Source organism: Pan paniscus, chromosome 8 (genome assembly GCF_029289425.2).
Source record: "Pan paniscus chromosome 8, NHGRI_mPanPan1-v2.0_pri, whole genome shotgun sequence".
Lineage (NCBI taxonomy): Eukaryota > Metazoa > Chordata > Mammalia > Primates > Hominidae > Pan > Pan paniscus.
Window position 1 is genome coordinate 138,858,534 of NC_073257.2, and position 16,015 is coordinate 138,874,548.

Below are 16,015 nucleotides of genomic sequence, written 5' to 3' on the forward strand. Positions count from 1 at the left end.
CAAGACTGCGCCACTGCACTCCAGCCTGAGTAACAGAGCGAGACCCCTTCTCAAAAAAAAAAAAAAAAAAAAAATGCATTTTTTGCTGCACATTGTAGATATTAGCAAAATAGTAAGGATTTTAGATAGTTGATACAGCCTTAGAGCAGTGGACAAGAGAAGGCAGCATGGATATTAGAAACTCCTAGAAAGAAGGTTAAATACCAGAGTGAGCTCAGTACGTGGTTTAGATATGTAGAGGGAGAGTTTTTTAAAAAAGTGGCAGTGAACAAATTTAATGTTTTAAAGGGACCATGACATTTAGATACCTTTTTATTTATTTATTTTTTGAGACAGGGTCTTGCTCTGTTGCCCAGGCTAGATTGCAGTGGCATGATCACAGCTCCCTGCAGCCTTAACCTCCCGGGCTCAAGCAATGCTCCCACCTCAGCCTCCTGAGTAGCTGGGACTACACCTGTGAGCCACCATGCTCAGCTAATTTTTTTAATTTTTGAAGAGATGAGGTCTCCTCATGTTGCCCAGGCTGGTCTCCAACTCCTGGACTCAAGCAATCCTCCCGCCTCTGCTTCCCAAAGTGCTAGGATTATAGGCCGGAGCTACCAAGGCCAGCAGTGCTTAGAGTTTTATCACATTAGGGTCCACCTAAATTTCTTTTCATGGAAAGAACCACTGAGTTATTTTCCTTCAGATAATCCCTAATCTCCTTGATTATTGTACGCTTGTAATTGCAAGCTGCAAACTGTTGCTTTTCTTTGAACCGTCAATCCCATCAAAATTCTTAGGAAGTGGTAAGAAGTGTGAGTTTTGCATCTTATTTGCATTTTCCTCTTGTCACAAAGCACCAAGAGCTTGTAGCTTGAGATTTGGCCTCTTGCAGAAGTGTCTCTTGTGGGTTGTACACACCACAGTGTGCAGCAGCCCGCCCAGGGTGGAATGCTTCTTCTTCCCTATAGCTCAGCTGAGAGCAAGGCCGAGGAGTTCAGGTTCTCAGTGTGCTGAGAAGGGTCCAGGGTGCAGGGTGTTCTGAAGACCATATGTAGGTTGTAGGATTCAGATCTTTAGGCTCAGACTAATTCTGGAGGAGCTTTAGACTTGCCCATCTCTGATCCGGATGCAGGAAGCTCACGAGCAGGTGTTGACGCTCAAGGTCTAGCCCCTGTTGGGATCACCTTTTTGCTTCAGTGGGACATAGGATGTTGGATGAAATCTTGGGGATTATGCATTACTTTTTATTCCTTTAATCTTTTAATGTCTCATGGAAACCAAATTCCATATAATATGTTTTAGTTTATGCTGAAAGCACCTTTTAATTCAACATTAACTAAATATCATGATCTAGTGCTTATACCTCATGCGTATTTGAAGAGATATCCATTCTCTACCATCTCCACAATGCTGTTTTATAACAAAATCTTTCTGATTGGGTTTTCCCCCGTATAGCAAGATAACAGGGAGATGTTTCGAAGTGTGCGGCACATGATCTATGACCTTATTGAATGGCGATCACAAATTCTTTCTGGAACTCTGCCTCAGGATGAACTCAAAGAACTGAAGAAGAAGGTCACAGCCAAAATTGATTATGGAAACAGGTTTGTTTATTTGAAAGATGATTTTACGCTTAAATTATCCAATGTAATAACATCACTATAAGCCTTCAGGAGACCAAGATCATATTTTATCATAAAACAAAATTTCTACCATCAAAGTAATGGCATGTTTTTCATTTTGAAAAGGATGAGGTATTTTCCATTGGATTCTGAACTGGGGAATTTTGTGAGCCATTCTTGAAACCTTGTCATTCTTCAAGGGGTAGAGTCAAGAAGCCAGGGAGCCTGTCGTTTTCACCGTTCTGGAGGGAACCCCATCATTACTCCCCTAGCAAGGAACTTTTACTTTCTGACCATAGTTTTTGACTTTGAGTCCAGATCTGGGGGGCCTTGCGTAGTGACAAGCAACAGGTTTCTTTCTGTGGAATCCCAGGTTCTGAGCATTGGAGTGGACATTAGATCACTGGAAAGTTTGTCACCTGTGTAGGCTTGCCAGTTTTCACAAACAGAAATACAGCCCAGTTAAATTTCACTGCAGATAAACAACAAATAGTTGCTTTGTGCAGTTATGTCTCTTGCCAGAGCAAGAGTTCTTCCCATCCACAGCAGGCATCCCCCCAGCTCTGCATGAGTGCCTTTAGTGCTCACCCCTGCCTACAGCTGTACCTTCTATGTTAGCACGTGTTTTTTGATGCTGAAAGCAAACAAGCTGCTCTGATCCTAATTCTGCTGGGTCCTGTAACTAGAATGAGGCCATGCCCTTTTCCACCTGGTAATATTTAGTTTTTCATAGAATAGCAGAGCTGCAAGAAGCCTTAAAAAGTATCTGGTCACATGGTTCCTAAATGCTCTTCTATTTCAGAATCACTGGGATAGCTGTTGAATTATAGAATCCCGAGACCTACCCCTTAAGGCTCTGATTTGTGATATCTGGGATGCTGGCTGGAAATCTCCAGTGTTTTTTTTTTTTTTTTTTGAGATGGAGTTTCGGCCTTGTTGCCCAGACTGGAGTGCAATGGCATGATCTTGGCCCATTGCAATCTCTGCCTCCTGGGTTCAAGTGATTCTCCTGCTTCAGCCTCCCGAATAGCTGGGATTATAGGCATGCACCACCATGCCTGGCTAATTTTGTATTTTTAGTAGAGATGGGGTTTCTCCATGTTGGTCAGGCTGATCTCAAACTCCCTACCTCAGGTGATCCACCCGCCTTGGCATCCCAAAGTGCCAGGATTACATACGAGAGCCACTGCTCCCAGCCGGAAATCTCAAGTTTTAAAAATAGAGTTGGGTTGTGCTGGACAGCAGATTTGGAAAACTTCTGGTTTAATTCAACCCCCTCATTTTACACATTGGAATGTGGAAGTCAGAAAAGGGAAGGGGTTTGCTTCCAGCCATTCAGCAGAAAGGAGTCCGGGTAAATCGAAGAACCTTTCTGTAAAATCAGAATTATCACGTAATTTTCTGGTAATTTATATTTTGAAATGTGAAAAATTTCTTAAAGCAGCGTTATGAGCAAGATGTAGGGTTTGGATTAGAAATGTTGTAGGAGAAGGTTTTTATTTTTTTTTCCAGAAAGCCTGAGATATTAGCTATCGTTGCAGCAAAACCCATTTCAAGACCACCTGCTTAAAAAAGCAGACTTTTGGAGCTTTGATTTGATTTTCTATTGGAGTATCATAATTTAAACTTATGTTCAGAGACCACCTGCTTAATTTGGCTGCAGGAAGCTAGCAAAGTACATTGTATCATGGAAAAATCTAGTTAAGGAAGGAAGTGTTTCCAAATTCAGTTTACTACTTTGATAGGAAATACAGTCCTTAATAAGACAGGTTTTTTGCCCAAGGATCTCCAGGCTCTTCCACAATTTCTCCAAAGCCCAGCGCTCTGCATGTATCTTCCTAGTTCTTCCTTCAGAAAACCTAAATGATGCAAAATGATACCACAGTGTTGAATGTTTGATTTTAAGGTGGGTGGATTTAATAAGGAAAAGATGTTTTGCGTCTTTTTCATTGATCGCTTAGGCATTCTTGCCTTTTTGATTGATTTTTAACCTGGGTGGAGGGGTTTGAGGAGCTGTTTGAGAATGTGATGAAGGTCTTGGACCATATCTCTAGAAAAATGCACATATACAATACACAAACACAGGCACACAGACCCCCCAACACAGACACAGACACACACACACACACACACACACACACACACACACTCACACACACACACACACAGACACACACACACACACAGTTCTACACATGATTTCAGGTTGGGGAGGGCTCCCACCCTGTCCTCATAGATGCATTGGGCTTCCATGGACTTCATCTCTCCATTGCCTTGCTGTGATAAGTTGCACCTTCATAATGGAAACTCACTCTGATTCAGAACCAGCTGAACACTGGTTGCTGAGAACAATGCGTAGAAGGGTTGACCGCACAGGCCACTTCGTTTGATGGTTTGCATGTGGCATTCTGGAAGGAGCATGGCTCTGCCACTGGAGAGTTCTGATACAGAACCCAGGCTCTGGTTTTGGAATAAATAACTTCTCCAAGCTTAGGTTTCCTCCTTTGTGCAATGGGTCTGACCGTCTGCCCTGGCAGGTGTGAGGTGATGACGTGGCAGGACGTGCACAGCAGGCTGGCACAGGGCCGTCCTCTCGTGTGTTCCCTGAGGGAACCCAATTCTGTGTGGCCTGTAGGACCTACTGGCTGGGCCTCCTAAGCTGGTTCTTTGTAGCTGCCCTGGCACCAGCACTGACGTGCCCATACCAGAACTGATCATGTCTACACTAGAAGTGACCATGCCCTACCCACAGTAGTACTGACTCTATCCACGCATTACTGACCCCTGCGCATACCAGTATTGACCCCGCCCACACCAGCACAAACCATGCCCACACCGTCACTGACCCTGCCTGTTCCAGCACGTTCCTAGGGGCCGGTTCAGGGATAGGATAAGGAGTAGTATTTGGGAGGGAGGAGCTTGCCTTGTTAGTGAGACATGTTACAAAAATAACTAATGAGACCTTAAAATGCTTTTTACATTTTCTCCAGATGTCTTTCTGTTGGTCTTGAGGCACCCTGCTTACATTGCAGCCACTGCGGCTGTTTTCATGCAGTGCAAAAAGCCTCTATTTGTTTAAAGTCTGTTTACCCTGATGCTGTTGACAGGCCCAGTTGGTCCTCCTGCTTCACTGTCAGTGGAATTTGCTCAATAGATATTAAAAGGAAAAAATCAGTTTTCTGTATTTGCCTTCCCAGTGGTACAGTGCTTGAGCAAAACTCCAAAGACTAAATATGTTTGAGCTGCTGGCAGACTCATATCTGGCTTTAAGGTGTGTGACCTCAAGACTCGAAGTCTCAGGGTAGTTTTTTAGATGGAACATTTATTGGCAATTCAACTTTCCTCTTTAATTTGTAACTATAAAGATGTTCTCTAATTGAAATTTATCGTTCTTTCAAATGACTCTGTTTCCTTTTTCATATTGTTAAAAAAGCCTGTTTCCATCGGCTTGTTAATTACAGGAATATAATCCTAATGGCAGGGTAAGAGGCACCTATGGTTAATTTTCTGCCCTTAGACCTGCATGTTTTGTTAACAAGAAAGCCAGAACCTACTGCCAGATCACAACTCTTGATCTCTTTTGTTACACAGTTGTCTGTGTTCTTTAAATAAAAACTGTGGTGAAAATCATCTTACAATTTTGTTGGATTTGAGGAATCAGAGAGAATATTCCCCAAAATATGTACTGTTTATTTATTTATTTATTTATTTATTTAGAATTTATTGATCATTCTTGGGTGTTTCTCAGAGAGGGGGATTTGGCAGGGTCATAGGACAATAGTGGAGGGAAGGTCAGCAGATAAACATGTGAACAAAGGTCTCTGGTTTTCCTAGGCAGAGGGCCCTGCCGCCTTCCACAGTGTTTGTGTCCCTGGGTACTTGAGATTAGGGAGTGGTGATGACTCTTAACGAGCATGCTGCCTTCAAGCATCTGTTTAACAAAGCACATCTTGCACCGCCCTTAATCCATTTAACCCTGAGTGGACACAGCACATGTTTCAGAGAGCACGGGGTTGGGGGTAAGGTTATAGATTAACAGCATCCCAAGGCAGAAGAATTTTTCTTAATACAGAACAAAATGGAGTCTCCCATGTCTACTTCTTTCTACACAGACACAGTAACAATCTGATCTCTCTTTCTTTTCCCCACATTTCCCCCTTTTCTATTGGACAAAACCGCCACCATCATCATGGCCCGTTCTCAATGAGCTGTTGGGTACACCTTCCAGATGGGGTGGCCGCCAGGCAGAGGGGCTCCTCACTTCCCAGAAGGGGCGGCTGGGCAGAGGCGCCCCCCACCTCCTGAACGGGGCGGCTGGCCGGGTGGGGGCTGCCCCCCACCTCCCTCCTGGACGGGGCGGCTGGCAGGGCGGAGGCTGCCCCCCACCTCCCTCCCGGACGGGGTGGCTGCCGGGCGGAGACGCTCCTCACCTCCCAGATGGGGCGGCTGCCAGGCGGAGGGGCTCCCCACTTCCCAGACGGGGCGGCTGCCGGGCAGAGGGGCTCCTCACTTCTCAGATGGGGTGGCCAGTCAGAGACGCTCCTCACCTCCCAGACGGGGTGGCAGCGGGGCAGAGACACTCCTCAGTTCCCAGACGGTGTTGTGGCCGGGCCGAGGCGCTCTTCACATCTCAGATGGGGCGGCAGGGCAGAGGCGCTCCCCACATCCCAGACGATGGGCGGCCGGGCAGAGACGCTCCTCACTTCCCAGACGGGGTGGCGGCCAGGCAGAGGCTGCAATCTCGGCACTTTGGGAGGCCAAGGCAGGCGGCTGGGAGGTGGAGGTTGTACCGAGCCGAGATCAGGCCACTGCACTCCAGCCTGGGCAACATTGAGCACTGAGTGAGCGAGACTCCGTCTGCAATCCCTGCACCTCGGGAGGCCGAGGCTGGCAGATCACTCGCGGTCAGGAGCTGGAGACCAGCCCAGCCAACACGGCAAAACCCCGTCTCCACCAAAAAATACGAAAACCAGTCAGGCATGGCGGCGTGCGCCTGCAATCCCAGGCACTCGGCAGGCTGAGGCAGGAGAATCAGGCAGGGAGGCTGCAGTGAGCCGAGATGGCGGCAGTACAGTCCAGCCTCGGCTCGGCATCAGAGGCAGACCGTGGAGAGAGAGGGAGAGGGAGAGGGAGAGGGAGAGGGAGACCGTGGAGAGGGAGAGGGAGACCGTGGAGAGGGAGAGGGAGAGGGAGACCGTGGAGAGGGAGAGGGAGACCGTGGAGAGGGAGAGGCAGACCGTGGAGAGAGAGGGAGAGGGAGAGGGAGACCGTGGAGAGGGAGAGGGAGAGGGAGAATGTACTGTTATAGACTGGACAGATTTATTAGCCAGATGTTGCTTGTGTTTTTAGTTGGTGACTACATTTAGCCATCTGGCCAGGAAGTTGCTTAACCTTATTGTAGATAACGTCCATATGTTTGGTGTTCACATACAATAGGACATCTGTATTGAAAATCTTCCTGTGGCCTCATGTAAGGACTCAAAGTAGAAGGGGAGACATGCAGGGGACCCTATTGGGGTCAGTGGGGAGTAAAAAGGTGGTGGGTAGATCTCTCCTCCAAGTTTTCTTCCCTCTGTCCTTCCTCAACTCTCTGAATGATGTCACAACTGCCAGCTATGTGTTTGGGTTGATGGATGTATATGTGATTGCATATATATGTGAATGTGTGTGTGTGTGTACATATGTAGTGTGCCTTAGGTGGGGTGCAGTGGCTCACGCCTGTCATCCCAGCACTTTGGGAGGCCGAGGTGGGCGGATCACCTGAGGTCAGGAGTTGAGACCAGCCTGGCTAACATGGCAAAACCTCATCTCTACTAAAATTAGAATACAAAAATACAAATACAAAAATACAAGAATACAAAAATTAGCCGGGTGTGGTGGCACACACCTGTAATCCCAGCTACTCGGGAGGCTGAGGCAGGAGAATCGCTTGAACCCGGGAGATGGAGGTTGCAGTGAGCCGAGATCGCACCACTGCACTCCAGTCAGGGCAACAAGAACGAGACTGTCTCAAAAAAAAAAAAAAAAAAAAAAAAAAAAAGGATGCCTTAAAACTTTTCATATTTTACATAATATAGTAATACATACTTCACTTGGGCCTTGTAGATCTGTAAAACTTCTCCTTGCAAGACAAAGCCACTGTTGATTGCAATGGAAATAAAAATTGAGGAATTTTTTTTTTTTTTTTTTTTTTTTACTTCTCCCAAGATGACACATTTTAAGCTAAAGAAAGCAGCCTCCAAGAATTTGATATTCCTAATATTTTGGGCAAGCCCGAGTTTCTAGGTTGTTTTTACCTGCCCAGTTGCTGTGATGGAAGTTGTGCTAGAAAATTCAGCTTCCTTGGTCTATGTCTGTGAACTTCTAAATTCTTGTTGTTCTAGAATTCTAGATTTGGACCTGGTGGTTAGAGATGAAGACGGGAATATTTTGGATCCAGAATTAACTAGCACGATTAGTCTCTTCAGAGCTCATGAAATAGCTTCTAAACAAGTGGAGGAAAGGTTACAAGAGGAAAAAGTAAGTTTGACTTTGTCATATGCCATTCACGTTTTCTCAGTAATAAGTTTTCAACATTAGTAAAGTATCAGTCAAGCCCAAAATTGTCACTAAGAAAGAACCTGAAAAGGAGTAGCTGCAGAGTTTGTGTCCTACAGTCATGAGTGGAATGGAGCCTGGTGGCACAGGATGTCACCCATGACATGAAAGGGGGTCGGACAGCATTGTGTTTCATCTTAGGAGACAGGATCCTAATGATGTTGATTTTGTGTTCTCATCTGTCAAATGAGACACAAGACTTGATTCTGCATTTCCTCTCCGATAATGGTAGGCAGGTCATGTATTCCAAGCTCATTGAGGGCAGAGAGCACATGTCTTATTGTCTTTTCATCTTCTATGATCTTTAATGGTATCATGTATGCATTAGCCTGTTCTCGCCTTACTATAAAGAAGTGCCTGAGACTGGGTAATTTATAAAGAAAAGAGGTTTAATTGGTTCATGGTTCTGCAGACTGTATAGGAAGGATAGTGGCTTCTGCTTCTGGGGAGGCCTCAGGAGTCTTATAATTATGGTGGAAGGCGAAGTGGGAGCCAACACTTCACATGGCTAGAGCAGGAGGAAGAGAGAGGGTGTGCGGGGGGTGCTACACGCTACACTTTTAAACAACCAGATCTTGTGAGAGCTCACCATCATGAGGACAGCACTGAGGGGATGGTGCTAAACCATTCATGAACAATCCACCCCATGATCCAGTCACCTCCCACCAGTATATATATATATATATATATACACACACAGTAGATATTCAGAAATTGACTAATTGAATCATCTGTTAATTCAACAAGTATTTACTGAGCATCTACTGTGTACCAAATGTTGAAGACATAATGATAAATGAGGCAGATGTCCTTGGAGGGTTTAGTCTAATGAGGGAACAAAAAATTAAATAACTACACATATATAATCATTATTTTGATTTATTGGATGGACACCTGAAAGTTTTGTATCTCTGAAAATACTCAGCACAGCAACTGCACAGGATACAATTTTTTGTCTGTTGCGTGAATGCATGATTTAAGAATGTGCAGGGGAGATAAGAAAGTGACTGCACCAAGGCCTTTGCTGGGTTATGCCAATGAGTTATTACAATTTTCTATTCTGTAGGGAATAAAGAAAGCAAGTGTTAGTGATGAGTGTTGCTGGGGTTGACTTTCTGTTTCCTTCCATACACAGTCTCAAAAGCAGAACATAGATATTAACAGACAAGCCAAGTTTGCTGCAACCCCTTCTCTGGCCTTGTTTGTGAACCTCAAAAATGTGGTTTGTAAAATAGGAGAAGATGCTGAAGTCCTCATGTCTCTATATGACCCTGTGGAGTCCAAATTCATCAGGTGGGTGACATTTCTTGGCTGCCGTCTTTCCTCTTTGGCTAGTGTTAGGAACTTGGGATCAGAACCACTGAAGCGTCCCATTCATGCTGAGAGGCCTTGGATGAATGGCTGCTGGACACGAGCAAGCAGCCGAGTCAAGAGCTGTCTTAGACAGTGTGATGGCAGCCAGGTTGGGCTCTGGGTCAGGGTGAACCTTCTTGCGTGTAGATTGCTATTTGCTCGTAGAGTTATAGCAGTTGCAGGTACACTCTGGTCGTATCTTAAGAGTGTAGCTGAAGATTGAAGTAATACTTTGTTTCCTAAGTTGTCTTCGTAAGATTTTATATATACTGGTCCCTCAAATATCACTATTTCCATTTTTCAAAATTTGGTTTCTATGAATGCCATTTCTGTGAGTTTTGTCTTGTTGTTTTTTCTGCAAGATGATTGGCTGGAATGCATCATTTAGAATGGTGCCTGCCACATACAGACTGTCAGTTAATATTTGTTAAATGAAAACACTGTAAGTCTATTTTTTCCTGCTTAGCCTTCAGGATAACTTTCTCTTTGCCCAGATGGAAACAATGTGGTTCAACTATGTATGAATTATGTGTGTGTCTGTGTATATGTTAAAACTCTAGTATCTTCACTTGTATTATTCAAAATTTGAAAACTTAGTGTATGAATGATACAGAAAAATATGAGTGGATTTTATTCTCACTTCTGATAAAGACTTTGTTTCCTCTTGACATAGGATGCAGTTTTTATTTTACAATGTATTTGGTTTGTCATAGGTTTTGAAATAAACATGCATTGTGCTGAATTTTATAGTATTGTCATTCTAAATGAACAAATAGGCTCTTAAAAAAAAAAACCAACTTAGAAATACCATTTGCAAGTAGTTCCATTACAGTGACAATCCAAGACATTGCACATTAAAACTTGGCAAGGTTTTTGTGCTGTGGATGTTAATTGATGAGTAGCTGTATGTGATACTTTTGATATTTATAAACTCAATAGTTGTCTGTATAGTGCACGTACATGGTATTAATTATGAAGCAATGTGGATGTACATTTGGTACCCTGTTATTTGGAAAATTAACTTGCTTTTATTTCTCCATTTTTCAAGTGAAAACTACCTGGTTCGCTGGTCCAGTTCAGGATTACCTAAAGACATAGACAGATTACATAATTTGCGAGCCGTGTTTACTGTAAGTGCACCCAAAGATGCTTAGTTGAATTGGCCACCATTCTAAGGACTACTTTTAGTGATTTCTGTCTGCCTTCCTGCGACACTAGAACATGGGTCCCTGGGATGCCTGTATACAGGTTAATTTAGTATTACTAAGTAGAGTGCATTTCCAGAAATCTTCTGAGTCTCTAGCCACCCTTAGAATCACCGTGACAAAGATTTACCCCATTAACATGGAATGTGCCTCTTAAATGTGTATCGTTTTTATTTTTTTCTTTGAGACGGAGTCTTGCTCTGTCACCCAGGCTGGAATGCAATGGCGTGATCTCGGCTCACTGCAACCTCTGCCTCCTGGGTTCAAGCAATTCTGCCTCAGCTCCCGAGTAGCTGGGATTACAGGCATGCACCACCACACCTTGCTAATTTTTTGTATTTTTAGTAGAGATGGGGTTTCCCCATGTTGGCCAGGCTGCTCTCGAACTCCTGACCTCGTGATTCACCCTCCTCGGCCTTCCAAAGTGCTGGCATTACAGGTGTGAGGCACTGCACCCAGCCCTTAAATGTGTATCTTAAGCTCACTTAACAGTAATTGACTATTGTTATTAAATTCCTTTTTGTCATATGAATAACTGATTAAAATGATAAAAACTGGTCTGAGAAGAGTCTCAATCCATTTTTTTACTGTCCTTTTCATTGGAGCTTGCATTGAATAATGGGTCTCCAAAATAATTTATGGAAACTAATATTTCTAGGACCTCGGAAGCAAAGACCTGAAAAGGGAGAAAATCAGTTTTGTCTGTCAGATTGTTCGCGTGGGTCGCATGGAGCTGAGGGACAACAACACCAGGAAACTGACCTCGGGGTTGCGGCGACCTTTTGGAGTGGCTGGTAATCTATTTCTCTGTGTTTCCTTGAGAGTTTCAGATCTTCACAGTCACTTTCAAAAGAATCACTGTTGAATGTTGATTGGACAATGCGCAGCTGTGATTTATAAGCTTTTCTGCTGGAGAGAAAAAATATATTTATTAGTTATTTTCATTGTGGCTTCAAGTTGACCTGCTAGGCTCAGGATGCTCTAGTCCTCAAGTTTCAGATATAAATCATATATTTGGTTTTAAAGTGGATCCCATCTTTCCCTGGGAGAGATCCTGACCCATATTCTCAGTCTGTAGGGAAGCCAGTCAGTGGAGGTTTTCAGGTCTTGGTGATGGACATAAGAATGGATATGTGCAGGACGGTCAAAGCAACAAAGAAGAGGAAGAAAGGCAAACCGTGAAGAGAACGCGGTTAGCTTCATGTTGGTGCTCTTCATCCGCCATGTTGGTGCTGTTTCTCCGCCATGTTGGTGTTCTTCCTCCGCCATGTTGGTGCTTTTCCTCTGCCATGTTGGTGCTCTTTCTCCGTCATGTTGGTGCTCTTCCTCCGCCATGTTGGTGCTCTTCCTCCGCCATGTTGGTGCTCTTCCTCCGCCATGTTGGTGCTCTTTATCTCCACGTTGGTGCTCTTTATCTCCACGTTGGTGCTCTTCCTCCCCCGTGCTGGTGCTCTTCCTCCACCCTGCTGTTGCTCTGTTATTTTTGGTGACAGCACGAGGAATGTGAAAGACCAATTATCTCTGTTAAGGAAAGATAAAGGCATACCCAGGAAGTTCTGATTATTTGCCCTAGTTCACTGTGACTCTCATTTTTCATAGTTTTGGGAAGTGGTTTTCTCTCTTTTATGGTTGCAGTACAATTTCATTACCTAGCACTGTGATATTTATTTTAATTTTTGTGATTTTTGGGATTCATATGGATATTTATGAGGGAAAAGTTCCTGATTCTTGACACACAGCTGGATTTTTTTGTATGAACAGCTATGGAAGACATTCTTTCCCTTGGCTACCAGGAAACTCTGAACTTAGTCCATCCCCCCTGCCTTTTAAATAAACATTATTTTTAGAAGAGTTTTAGGGTCAAGCAAAATTGAACAGAAAATACAGACAGTTCCTATATATTTCTCCTTCCTTCCCCCTGCCTCCCCATTATCAGTATCCCCCATAGATTGGTACATTGATTACAGTTGGTGAACCACATTGACACATCGTCGCCCTGTGAAGTCTGTAGCTTACATTAGTGTTCATTCTTGATGTTGTGCCTTCTGTGGGTTTCGACAAATGAATAATACCGTATATTCACCATTGTAGTCTCTCACTGGGTAGCTTCACCATCCTAAAAGTCCTCTGTGCTCCGCCTGGAATTTTTGGAAAAATATTTCAAATCATTTAAATAAATGACTTACTACATCATAAGGAGTAAGCAATAGCAGCGATATAGACATTATGAGAGCAGCATATTAATTCAATTTACTTGAATTCAATTTACCCATAGAGCTAACTAACGGAGTGTTCCAATGATTTTACCATTTGTGAGTGAAAATGGTGAGGGTGAGGTGTTCTTTCTGAAGTCCCCACAGCCTTGGGCTGGGGAAATCCTTTTGCATTTTCATCTCTCTGTCTTTTTGTTTTTAAGAGACTGAGTCTAACTCTGTCACCCAGGCTGTGTGGTCACAGCTCACTGCTGCCCCGACCTCCTGGGCTCAAGTGATTCTCCTGCCTCAGCCTCCTGAGTAACTGGGACCACAGGCGCATGCCATGCTAACATTTTCATGTCATGACTTGAATACATACTTGAAAATTGCCCCTCTATTTGTCAGAGCCTGTAGCATCTTTTACACGTAATCTAGTGTTATATTTAAAATGCCTTTCATTTTCCAGGATTGTTTTTTTTTCTTTACCACCTTGATGGTAGTTTTAAGAAAATATTTAATTTTTGTCTCAGGCATAATTGGCTTCATTTTAGCAATCAGAGACATCTTTGACAACACACGGAAGTCGCTCCTCTTTTCAACAGCAGAGCTACACATTCTCTGGTTATTAGATTACAAGATGGATTGTGTCATAAGTTCCTACGAATGCGTAGTTATATTTCTTAAAGATGAAATGTAGACCACAGGCTGACAGTTTTTACCTTCTTTTGATTAAAATTTTTGGAATTTAAAAATTTGGAATATTTTTCAGTTTTCATTGGGTTGATATTCCAGGAAAGTCTAGGTACTAATGGATGGAGAGGGTGATGGGCATGGGCTCAGCTGACACCACTGTGGCCTTTCACTGTTTCTTACATGCTCACTTATGCTTGCTTGGTGGGTTCCAGAGTTAGGTTGGGCCCCCCAGCTCCTGGAGTTCTCCATGAATTACAGAAGCCTGGGTTATTCACTGGGGCAGGGCTGGCAGCCTGGACATAGTTCTTTGTTTCTGGAGCCCCCACCTGTGTAGTGTTGGCTGAGACACTACATCTGGTCCCTGGAGTTTGGATCCCTGGCTGTGTGGCCTCCAGGGACTTCTGTCCCCTGATATCTGCTGATCACATGGACACCCCCTTTGGTCCCTGGTTCCTCCTGTCTGGACTGGTCTCTGGTTCCTTCCCTTCCTGTCTTGTGTCCCTGGTACCCACTGATATTGGGGCTTCTGAAAACCCACCTGGGGCCAAGTTCTAGCCTTGTCGTCTTGCTCGTGAATTTTCCAGAGTGTGGCTTCTCCTCACTGCTCTGCTCTGACTGGCACATGGGGTGTCCCCCCTCACTTAGGGGTTGCAAAGAACCTGTGTGAACCTGCATGAACCTGCATGAACCTGTGTGAACCTCTATAAACCTGTGTGAACCTGCGTGAACCTCTGTGAACCTTTATGAACCTGTGTGAACCTGTGTGAACCCGCATGAACCTTTATGAACCTCTGTGAACCTGCATGAACCTGTGTGAAACTGTGTGAACCTGTGTGAACCTGCGTGAACCTGTGTGAACCTCTAAGAACATGTGTGAACCTGCGTGAACCTGTGTGAACCTGTGTGAGCCTGTGTGAACCCACGTGAACCTTTATGAACCTACATGAACCTGTGTGAACCTGCGTGAACCTGTGTGAACCTCTGTGAACCTGTGTGAACCCACGTGAACCTTTATGAACCTGTATGAACCTGCATGAACCTGTGTGAACCTGCGTGAACCTGTGTAACTTTTATGAACCTGTGTGAACCTGCGTGAACCTGCATAAACCTGCGTGAACCTGTGTGAACCTGTGTGAAGTGCTTCAGAGATACCCAGGGGCATTTGTTTTCCTCTGTGGGAAGATTTCAGGCCTGCAGCTGTTAATGTTGGGTTTCCGGGTCCTTTGAGTTCTCTGTCCCTTCTGGTGTCACAGTTGCCTAGCAGTTGCTGGTTTGCCTGGCTCCACTGCATGCCCTGGGTGGGGATGTCCTGTTCATCCCTTGGTGCCAAGCACTGAGCACTGAGCCTTTGTGGCCTCTGTGCTCACTCCAGAGGGGCCAGCCTTCCTAGACCTGCTCAGCTGGTGTGTGTCTGTACATTATAAGTAAGAACCTGGCTGGGTGCCGCCTGTAATCCCAGCACTGTGGGAAGTCGAGGTGGGCAGATCACATGAGTTTGGGTGTTCGAGACCAGCCTGGCCAACATGGTAAAACCCCCTATCTACGAAAAATAAAAAAATTAGCCAGGCATGGTGGTGCATGCCTGTAGTCCCAGCTATTTAGGAGGCTGAGGGAGAAGAGTCGCTTGAACCTGGGAGGCGGAGGTTGTAGTGAGCTAAGATTGTGTCACTGTGCTCTAGCCTGGAGAACAGGGAGAGACTCTGGCCTCCCCCCCCCAAAAAAAAAGGCCAGGTACAGTGGCTCACACCTCTAATCCCAGAACTTTGGGAGGCCGAGGCAGGCAGATAATGAGGTCAGGAGTTCGAGACCAGCGTGGCCAGTGTGGTGAAACCCTGTCTCTACTAAAGATACAAAAAATTAGTTGGGCGTGGTGCTGTGTGCCTGTAATCCCAGCTACTCAGGAGTCTGAGGCAGGAGAATTGCTTGAACTGGGGAGGTGGAGGTTGCAGTGAGCCAAGATCATGCCAGGGTGATGGGGCGAGACTCCATCTCAAAAAAAAAGAAAAGAAAAGAAAAGAAAACAAAACAAAACAAAAGTAAGGACCTGATTGTTCTGCTTGTGGAGTTTCCAGTTTCCTACTAGAAACTCTTCTCTGAGACATTTCGTTATGTGATCTGGCTATGTAAATTTTTGGCACAAAAAGTAAATATCTTAGTGCAGTGGTTCTCAATCCTAACTGAATATGAGAAAAATCTTGCAAGCTATCAATAAAAATTCTTGGTCAGGTGCTGTGGTTCATGCCTGTAATCCTAGCACTTTGGGAGGCTGAGGAAGGCAGATCACTTGAGCCCAGGCATTCAAGACCAGCCTGACAACATGGCGAAACCTCGTCTCTACTAAAAAATACAAAAGTTAGCTGGGCGC

General features: G+C 44.6%; 1 protein-coding gene across 6 annotated transcripts in view; it reads left to right on the forward strand.

Moving 5' to 3' along the window:
- Positions 1-16,015, forward strand: part of DOCK1 (dedicator of cytokinesis 1) — a 561,485-nt gene that overhangs the window by 87,923 nt on the left and 457,547 nt on the right. For all 6 annotated transcript variants that reach the window (XM_063607571.1, XM_034931700.3, XM_034931698.3 and 3 more), the window contains exons 6-10: positions 1,441-1,589; positions 7,991-8,126; positions 9,340-9,497; positions 10,606-10,687; positions 11,421-11,556. In XM_063607571.1, the coding sequence (XP_063463641.1) occupies positions 1,441-1,589; positions 7,991-8,126; positions 9,340-9,497; positions 10,606-10,687; positions 11,421-11,556 (661 nt within the window). The remainder of the gene's footprint in view (positions 1-1,440; positions 1,590-7,990; positions 8,127-9,339; positions 9,498-10,605; positions 10,688-11,420; positions 11,557-16,015) is intronic.